General features: G+C 34.5%; 1 protein-coding gene across 1 annotated transcript; it reads left to right on the top strand.

Annotated features, from left to right (window-relative positions):
* Positions 1-4,287: 4,287 nt before the first annotated feature.
* Positions 4,288-5,220, top strand: LOC127690041 (olfactory receptor 145-like). Its single transcript, XM_052189604.1, has one exon. It carries the CDS (start codon positions 4,288-4,290, stop codon positions 5,218-5,220), a length of 933 nt encoding a protein of 310 aa, XP_052045564.1.
* Positions 5,221-11,301: the final 6,081 nt, after the last annotated feature.

Consider the following 11,301-nt stretch of genomic DNA (forward strand, 5'->3'; position numbering starts at 1 on the left):
TTAGAATCAACAATTATGTAAGAAATTGGAAGATCTAAATTTTTGTTGGTATTTTTAGTGAAGATCTTTTTTATGTCTGTTTGTAGGTTGGTAAACTCTCTTAATGAAATATGAATAATTTCATTTTGTTTTTGTAAATTCAATATATCTAACAGTTTATCCGTATGATTGATTGATATCATATCGATGATGCAAAAAATACACAATTTTCATCACTGTTCCATACTTTGTCTCCTAGACTATTTCTCACATCAAAGAAAAGTAAATTTTATGTTACAAAACATTGAAACCTTTCACTTCTAAAACCAAAAATGAGAAATAACATGCTTTAGCATTTTGTAATCGAATCAGAATTTCCAGAAGCACAGGGAACTTGTAGACGACAGAAAGAAGGAGACAGATCCTGTATATGGTTTCAATCATGGAAATTACATTGGAGACCAAAACACCACATAGTGACTCCAGTTAATGATTTTTTTAATTTATAAAATATTAAATTTTAGATTTCAGACTACAAAAAAGCAACAATTATGTCAGATGATGAATATTTCATTTTATTCAATTTAGTTAGTACACAATGGATATCTATTGTTTAGCATTGTTTCTCATAAACTACATATGCAGGATTTTATTTTAAATTATAAATAAAATCAGAAAATTTGTTCACTTGTTTACAAAATTTCTAAGTATAGTATACAGAGTCATTAATAGCTAAATACAAGACCTGAATGATTATGCTTCAAAACAATTATATATATTTACATTTGCATATAGATGTGTATATATGTGTATGTGTTTGTGTGTGCACATACATCAAATATATATATATATAATATATATGTATATATATAATATATATATATATAACATATATATAATTTGAAGTAGTATTTAATAATAAAAAAAGAATAATATCTTCTTGGTTTTTTAAATCTCAGATGAGCCTTATACATATTTATAGTGTATGAATGTATTTGTAAATACACTCATACAGGTCCACATCCAAGTGTAACTTGAATCTACCTTTTTGCTTTCCTTTGATTACTTGAAAACAGTCATTCTGAATGTGATGAGATGAAATATCAAAGTTGTTTAATTTACATTAATTTGTATTTTCATTTGTGTCTTCCTTCCCTTTCTTCCTTCATTTTCGACCAACATGCTAGGCTATAATAATTTATAAATACTGAAAATAAAAAACATTCAAAAATATAGAAAAATAAGTCAAACTCCCATGTGATTACATTTACACTACTTTCATTAATACATAGATTTGTAACCACTTAATAACAAGTTTTTTGACTGGAAGAAAATATTCATCTTGTTCCTGAACTGTTAATCACCAAGTCAGATATCCCCCTCAGAAATTTTAAAAATTGTTGTAAAATATTTTGTTGAGGTGCAACAACATAACTGTAATGTTGTTTGTTATTTTGTTTGTTTGTTTGTTTGTCTGATAGAATATATTCTTATGTAGTCCTGGATGGACTGGCATTTAATATGTAGAATCAGCCTAGCTTTGAACTCAGAGATATGCTTGCTTCTTCCTCTTGAATGGTGTAAAAAATAGTGTACCCTAATTCACAGAGCAATAAATGCGATTTTAAGGTTTTGGAGCTCTGGGTATATTGCTCAGTGGTAGAGCACATGACTAGAATAGGTGACTTCCTGAGTTTTGTGCAGATCTATACAATCAAGACATGGCCCTGAGAAAAATACTTAATAAAAGGTGACTTCCTTTAAAAGAAACATGAAAATAATGAGACAGTAGACATTAACAGAAATAGACTCTGTGGAATATTACCATGAAAGTATATGGGAAACATAGAAAATAACAAAAGGATCAGATTTCCCTTAAGAGATAAAGATGACTGTCATATGGGAGTTCAGTACTGATCCCAGCACAGAAGAAATAAGTTCCCTGAAGGAGAAGACATCATTGAATAGAGAATTAGTCCCTAAAGTTTAGACTTACATCACAGTCAGGCATGCAAATGCAATAAGCCTGTTCCCTCTTCACATCTGTGGCCTGTGTCCAGAGAAGAGACAAAAACAACAAAAACCCTTCCTTACCCACAGCAACATGTAGGACAGTAGTAAATTATGTAAAATATCTAGTGTTGCTCAGTGGCCAGCATGATAAAAATAAATGGTATATGCTTCTCTGTGATTCTTCAGGGTGTTAGAGAGTAGCTTTGTGAATTATGATCAGTAATTCAGAAAGATTTACAATGAATACAGCATACTAATTTTGTAGTGCATCAGCATGGAATCAAGAACATCTAAGTCCTCCTCAGGATACCAGGGTAAATAAAACCTCTAAGTAAGAAGAATCTTTTTCTCACTTAAGAAGGGTAAGTTTTGAATTCTATGTCAATATTTTACTTTGAATAGGCACTTTCACATAGATATCTTTAAATTTCAAAGTGTTCATGTGTAACAGATTTGTTTTAACCCAGGTGTTTATGAAATGCTCAAAAATGAAACTGATTTAAATGTGATTTTTCTTTTTAATATAGGACTGCTTTCATTTGTTTTTCAAATGTACACAGAAGGTAACATTAAGTTATACCCTCTTGACAAATTCAAGATGAAAATGGGGCATTATTCCTGTTAATATGTTCAACAGTAGATCTCTAGTTCTTGGCATCTTTACGAATTGAAAGGATTTCTTTTTAGTATATAGTCCTTGTTGAGTCAAAACCAACATATTTTATTTATAGAATTATTTTCTTATCAATCAATCTATATATGACATTTGACATCAATTTACTAATTGATTCTGAGTTTTCACTTCATTTAGCTCAAGTAACCAGCATCCCATGATCTATGTTTGTGGATAAAACTCTTAGATTATAAATATCATAAAGGACATAAAGTGTTTTCCCCTTTGTGCTTTGATCTCATTATGATTGCAGAAAGTCTTTGTATTTAGCTGAAGCCCAGCTCCAAGATCTTTCTTTCTTCTCCAATCTGCACAGAGTTAAAATTTAACCAAATTTCACTAGGAAATGTCATGAAAACAGAGCAGAAGATTTATGTAGAGTCAGTAAAACAGGAGTTGCTTTTGTTGTCTTAAACAACAAGTACAAGTTCTTTTGAATAGATAAAGCTTACTTCTGAATTGATGATTCTTGCTATGAGAGGGCTGGTAACTAGAGCGTGATCCATCAATAAGAAACTACAGAATGAAAGTATTCCACTCAAAGGAATTTCTAATTGTCTAGGAATCCCAAGCACATCAAGAAAGCTAGAGCTGACTTCAAGAAAATGCATTCTAGCAACAGATACCTGATCTGAATCTCCTAAAGGTTCTTATTAGGATGGCCCTTATTTACCTGACAAAGAGCATCCAAGTAGAGATTATTAATTGTAAGGTGGTTGACCTTAACTTGCCTATTTAAATTAATTACATGAGATAAAATACCTGCGTGGACTGGTACACAAACATGCATATTCACAAACACACACACACACACACACACACACACACACACACAGAGAGAGAGAGAGAGAGAGAGAGAGAGAGAGAGAGAGAGAATCACATAGAAACACCGACTAAAATAGACAGAAATAGACTGTGACAGAGAGAGAAACATAATCAGAAACAGAGATATAGAGACAGAGAGAAAAGGAGTAACAGACTCAGAAAAAAGGCTTAAATACTATTAAAAATGATTCTTACAACTCACTATTGATGCACCAGATACTTCACTATTGACAGTTCAAACTTTCTACATTTAAAGAATACACAATAAATGATTTCTTTTATATTATAAGATGTTTATCTATTACCATCTTCTGATCCCTTTTAAATTACATGAGTACAGACCAAGTACACTAAATTAACTATCTGTACAAATACGGTATTTTGTTTATGTTATGCAAGAGTTGAATTTAGATGAAGTTCATTACCTTTATTCTAACATATTCCAGTTCAAGGAAGAGTTTGACTCTGAGAAGTAATAGTAAAGAGACCATGACCAATTTGACTTGGCACAACCTGCCTGACCTTTCTCCCTTAGATTTTCTAATAGCTGTATTGTGTATGATAGTAATCTCGTCAATTTATATAAATTGTTGTTGATACTCTCAAATATACTTCATATTTAAATGTATAGACTATGCCATTGAGTAATGTGGTATCATGAAATGTGGGTGTATTTTTTTCAATTTAATAAATTTCAGACATATATACCTCACATATATAGGCAAAGTTTTGGTGTTATATTCTTTTATGTTACCTAATTTTATCTTTGTTTCATCCTAAAGATCCTTTTACAAAGAATGGCTCTGGAAAATGCATCTCTGGTCACTGAGTTCATCTTGATGGGGTTAACAAACGAGCCTGACTTACAAATACCCCTGTTCCTACTCTTTCTGATGACTTACTTGATAACTACCTTGGGGAACTTGGCTTTGATCCTGCTGATTGTTCTGAATTCTCACCTTCACACTCCCATGTACTTTTTTCTCTTTAATTTGTCCTGCATAGACCTTTGTTATTGTGCAGTTGTTACACCGAAAATGCTGATAAACTTTGTACGAAAGAAAAATGTTATTTCTTATGAGGGATGCATGATACAATTCTACTTCTTTGCCTCTTTAGCTATTTCTGAATTTTATGTGCTGACAGCAATGGCCTATGATCGCTATGTGGCCATTTGTAATCCACTTATGTACAATATTGTCATGTCTCCTAAGGTGTGTTCTTATCTTATGCTTGGTTCATATTTAGTGGGGTTTTCTGATGGAATGATCCATACTGGAGGTCTCCTGAGACTGACCTTCTGTGATGGAAACATCATCAACCATTATTTTTGTGACTTCTTCCCTTTGCTCCAGCTCTCCTGCACCAGCACCTATGTTAATGAGATACAGATGTTCATTTTTGCAGGAAAGAACATCATTGTACCCACTGTCCTCATCTTTAGCTCTTATGGCTTCATCCTCTCAAGCATCCTCAAAATCAGATCCACAGAAGGCAGGTCCAAAGCCTTCAGCACATGTAGTTCTCACATAATAGCTGTTGCTCTGTTCTTGGGATCATGTGCATATATGTATTTAAAGCCCTCCACATCTGGGTCTTTGGACCAGGGAAAATTATCTTCTGTGATTTATAACATTGTAATCCCCATGATGAATCCATTAATCTATAGTCTTAGGAACAAAGATGTTAAAATCGCTCTGAAAAAAACTGTAACCAAAAGAAAATTTTAAACAGAGTTTGGTAATCTTTTTAGCCTTAGCTATAATACCAAGTGTTATTGTGTACTGGTAAATATATATTTTTCTGGATTTTTCTCTCTACTGTGTGTATGGGGATTAGCTTAGATGGGATATTTTGTAACTTGTTTCAGTTTTAGTAGGTTTCATTAGATCCCTACCATTTGAAAGCTTTCATGGTTCACTATTTCAGCAGTTTAAGAATATCAGTAAGTAAATAGCTTCTTCTTTTCATTATCATTGTATCATATTCTCAGAAGTATCAATTGATGGAACATGTCCAAATAAATATTACATAAATAATAAATATAAGCATGTCATTGTACAGTTATTATTTGCCTTCTTTTTAAATTGTGGGTCAAATAGTCTGTCTATATTCCTGATTTAGTTCCTGTGATGATCATATATCCTTTGTTTTGACAGTGTTCCCAGTTGTTACAGTAACTCAGTTTTGTATTACCACACTGTTTAATAACATGCCTGAATAATTGCAGATGCCCCTAAGCAATGTATTGCATGTTTTCAAGATCTTCAACATTTATATTTATTGTTTAGGTTTGTAATATTCCCAATCCAGTGGGTTATGACACAGTTTTTATGATGAAAATAAAGGAAGATACCATGAATGACATGTGAATTTTACACTGACAACAGAAATATTCCAGGAATTTTATTCAGTAATGATTCATTTAGTGTTATACATGAGAAGCCATAGAATAGGGAAGCATAGTGATCACTCTTATCTATTCCCACTATGTAATGTGTCTCTGAAAAATATAAAATAAGGGCTTTCCTAACTAATGTCCTCAACTCAAGAGCATCACTAAAACTTGGCAACACTAGAAACAGAAGCGATTTACCTATGTGTTATTAAAGATGATTTGATGCCTCCTCAAGGACATTGGAAGGAGAAAACATATCACATCTGTTCTATGAAAATCATCTTTAGTGATTCATATAGAAGTAATCAATATGAGCCAAGAATATTATCATCTGGATGGCCTTTTCTTTAGTCTATGCTCCAAACTTTGTCTCTGTATTTGTTCCTTTCAGTATTTGTTATCGTTTCTTAGAAAGACCAAAGCATCCACACTTTTGTGTTCCTTCTTCTTGAGCTTCATGTGGTCTATGAATTATATCTTGGGTATTAAAAGATTTGGGGATAATATTTACTTAAAAGTGAATACACACCATGTGTATAATTTTGGGATTGGGTTATCTCACTCAAGATGATATTTTCTATTTCCATTCATTTGTCTAAGAATTTCCTGAATTCATTTTTTAATAGCTGAGTAGAAATCCATTGTATAAATATACACATTTTCTGAACATATCAAAACGATCATCCACCATGATCAAGTAGGCTTTATCCTAGGGATGCAGGGTTGGTTCAATATACGGAAATCTATCAATGCAATCCACACACAAACAAACTCAAAGAAAAAAACCACACGGTCATTTCATTGGATGTTGAAAAAGTATTTGACAAAATTCAGAATCCTTTCATGCTTAAAGTCTTGGAAAGAACAGGAATTCAAGGCCCATACCTAAACATAGTAAAAGCAATATACAGCAAACCGGTAGCCAGCATCAAACTAAATGGAGAGAAACTTGAAGCAATCCCACTAAAATCAGGGACTAGACATGGCTGCCCCCTTTCTCCTTACCTTTTAAATATTGTACTTGAGGTACTAGCTCGGGCAATTAGACAACATAAAGAGGTCAAAGGGATACAAATTGGAAAGGAAGAAGTCAAATTATCATTATTTGCAGATGATATGATAGTGTACCTAAGTGATCCAAAAAACTCCACTAGAGAACTCCTACAGCTGATAAACAACTTCAGCAAAGTGGCAGGTTATAAAATCAACTCAAGCAAATCAGTAGCCTTTGTATACTCAAAGGATAAGCAGGCTGAGAAAGAAATAAGGGAAATGACCCCCTTCACAATAGTCACAAACAGTATAAAGTACCTTGGGGTGACTTTTACCAAACAGGTGAAAGATCTGTATGACAAGAACTTCAAGACTCTGAAGAAGGAAATGGAAGAAGACCTCAAAAAATGGAAAAACCTCCCATGCTCATGGATTGGCAGGATTAATATAGTTAAAATGGCCATTTTGCCAAAAGCAATATACAGATGCAATGCAATACCCATCAAAATCCCAACTCAATTCTTCATAGAGTTAGAAAGAGTATTCCTCAAATTCATCTGGAATAACAAAAAACCCAGGATAGCTAAAAATATTCTCAACAATAAAAGAAATTCTTGGTTTATCAGTATCCCTGACTTCAAGCAATACTACAGAGCAATAGTGTTAAAACTGCTTGGTATTGGTACAGTGACAGGCAGGCGGATCAATGGAACAAGAATGAAGATCCAGAAATGAACCCACACACCTATGGCCACTTGATCTTCGAGAAAGGGGTGGAAAACATACAATGGAAAAAAGATAGCCTTTTCAACAAATGGTGATGGTTCTACTGGAGGTCAGCATACAGAAGAATGGGAATTGATCCATCTTTGTCTCCTTGTACTAAGCTCAACTCCAAATGGATCAAGGACCTCCACATAAAGCCAGACACTCTGAAGCTAATAAAATAGAAACTGGGGAAGACCCTTGAGGACAGTGGTACAGAGGGAATGTTCCTGAACAGAACACCAATAGCTTATGCTCTAAGATCAGGAATTGACAAATGGGACCTCATAAAATTACAAAGTTTCTGTAAGGCAAAGGATATCATCAAATGGCCAAATCGGCAACCAACAAATTGGGAAAAGATCTTCACCAACCCTACATCAGATAGAGGGCTAATATCCTGTATATATAAAGGACTCAAGAAGTTAGACTCCAGAAAACCAAATAACCCTATTAAAAAATAGACTACAGAGTTTAACAAAGAATTCTCACCTGAAGAACTTCGGATGGCAGAGAAGCATCTTAAAAAATGGTCAACTTCATTAGTCATTAGGGAAATGCAAATCAAAACAACCCAGAGGAGATTTCACCTTACACTAGTCAGAATGGCTAAGATTAAAAATTCAGGAGACAGAAGATGTTGGCGAGGATGTGGAGAAAGAGGAACACTCCTTCACTGCTGGTGGGATTGCAAATTGGTACAACCACTCTGGAAATCAGTCTGGTGGTTCCTCTGAAAACTGGGCACCTCACTTCCAGAAGATCCTGCTATACTACTCCTGGACATATACCCAGAAGATTGCCCAGCATGTAATAAGGATACATGTTCCACTGTGTTCATAGCAGCCCTATTTATAATTGCTAGAAGCTGGAAAGAACCCAGGTATCCCTCAACAGAAGAGTGGATGCAAAACATGTGGTATATCTACACAACGGAGTACTATTCAGCCATTAGAAACAATGAATTCATGAAATTCTTATGCAAATGGATGGAGCTGGAGAACATCATACTAAGTGAGGTAACTCAGACTCAAAAGATGAATCATGGTATACACTCACTAATAAGTGGATATTAACCTGGAAAACTGGAATACCTAAAACATAATCCACACATCAAATGAGGTACAAGAAGAACGGAGGAGTGGCCCCTTGTTCTGGAAAGACACAGTGAAGAAGTATAGGGCAAAACCAGAACAAGAAGTGGGAAGGGTTGGGTGGGAAAACAGGGGGAGGGAAGGGGGCTGATGGGACTTTCGGGGAGTGGGGGTCTAGAAATGGGGAAATCACTTGAAATGTAAATAAAAAATATATCGAATAAAAAAAAAAGAATTTCCTGAATTCATTTTTTTAATAGTTGAGTAGAAATCCATTGTGTAAATATATACATTTTCTGTGTCCATTCCTTTGTTGAAGTAAATATGGATTCTTTCCAGCTTCTGGCTATTATAAAAAATACTGCTATGAACATAGTGGAGCATGTTTCCATGTTATGTGTTTGAGCATCTTTTGGTACATGCCCAGAAGATATAGCTGGGTCCTCAGGTAATACAATGTCCAATCTCCTGACAGATTTCCAGAGTGATTGTATCATGTGGCAATCCCACTGACAATGGAAGAGGGTTCCTCTTTCTTCACATCCTAGCCAGTCTCTGCTGTCACCTGAGATTTGATCATAGTTATTGTGACTATGATCAGAACAATGGAATCTCTGGATTTTTTTTCATTTGCATTCCTCTGTTGAATAAGGATTTTGAACATTTGTTTAGGTGCTTGTTGACAATTCAAGTTTCCTCAGTTGGTAATTCTTTCTTTTAGCTCTGTACCCTGTTTTTTTTTTTATTATTATTATTCGATATAATTTATTTACATTTCAAATGATTTCCCCTTTTCTAGCCCCCCCACTCCCCGAAAGTCCCGCAAGCCCCCTTCTCTTCGCCTGTCCTCCCACCCACCCCTTCCCACTTCCCCGTTCTGGTTTTGCTGAATACTGTTTCACTGAGTCTTTCCAGAACCAGGGGCCACTCCTCCTTTCTTCTTGTACCTTATTTGATGTGTGGATTATGTTTTGGGTATTCCAGTTTTCTAGGTTAATATCCTATTAGTGAATTTTTAATAGGCATATTTGATGGTCTGGAGTCTAATTTCTTGAGTTCTTTGTATACATTGTTTATTAGCCCTCTATTGGCTGTAAGATTAATAAATTTCTTTTCCCAATCTGTTGGTTGCCATTTTGTCCTATTGAATATGTCCTCTTTCTTACAGAAGCTTTGTACTTTTATGTTACCATTTGTCTATTCTTTGAGCATAAGCCATTGGTGTTCTGTTCAGGAAATTTTTGCCTATCCTCATGTATTTGAATCACTTCCCCATTTTCTCTTCTATTAGTTTCAGTTTATCTGGTATTATGTGGAGGTACTTGATTCAGTTGGACTTGAGATTTGTACTAGTTGATAATAAAGTCAATTTGGCCAGCACCATTTGTTAAAAATGGTGGGTTTTTTTCCCCACTGCATCATTTTAGCTCTTTTTCAAAGATCAAGTGACCACAGGTGTGTAGACTCATTTCTGAGTCTACGATTCTATTCCATTGATTACCTGCCTATCATTGTATCAATATCATGCATTTTTATCAAGATTGCATTGTAGTACATGTTCAGGTCAGGGATGGTGATTCTGCCAGACATTCTTTCATTTTTTTAAAATACTATTCACTACCCTAAGTTTTTGGTTTATGTTATAATTTGATAGCTCCTCCAAATGATTGATACCATATTGATGATTCATACACAGACATTTTTCATTATTCTACGTACTTTTTCTCCTAAGCTATATCTCATTTCAAAGAAAAGTAAATTTTATCTTACAAAACATTGAAATTTTTCATATATAAGATGAAATATGATAAGTGCTTTCTCATTTTGTAATAGACTCAGAATTCCGAATAGTATAGTGATCTGTGCAGAAGAGAACAAGAAGTCAGATCATGTATGTGGTTTTAATCAGGAAAATTACAGTTGAGTCCAACATAACACATAGTCAATCTTGTTAATAATTTTTATAATTTAAAAATGAATAAATTTTACATTTCAGGCTACAAAAAGTAACAATTATGTCAAATAATGAATATTTCATTTATTCATTTTAATTACTTCACAGTTGATATCTATTGCAGGATATTTCCTGTCCAATCACATTGAGACAGTGAAAGGCCTGTGAACTTACAGGAAAGAGGAGGAGGAGCTAGGAGTTGGTGAGTCAGAGCTGACACAGGGGCATGGGACAAAGTGGTCACAGCAGGAGTAGATGAATAATGGCTTGTGAGGGTTTTCTGTGGGTTTCATAAGATTAGAAATATTGCAAGTCTTTTATCACTATAAATTGACATCTTGTAATTTTGAGTTTAATACACATAAATCTAAATGGTTAACTAGGCATTAAAAATTATGATTTACTTGTTTACTGGACTGTGGGACTGCTGATGGCAGTGAGAAATCACAGGTTAGATACTGTCAGAGCTGGATGGGAGAGGGTCACTCAGCATCCTGAGAAAATTCACAGAGCAGGGACCCCACCAGGACATGGTGCTGAGGCCTGGCAGGGCAGGAGAGTTGGAGTGAGTGGCCAAGACTGCTCCAGAGATATCTATTGTCTAACA

This window comes from Apodemus sylvaticus, chromosome 7, assembly GCF_947179515.1.
Source record: "Apodemus sylvaticus chromosome 7, mApoSyl1.1, whole genome shotgun sequence".
In the NCBI taxonomy this organism is placed as follows: Eukaryota; Metazoa; Chordata; class Mammalia; order Rodentia; family Muridae; genus Apodemus; species Apodemus sylvaticus.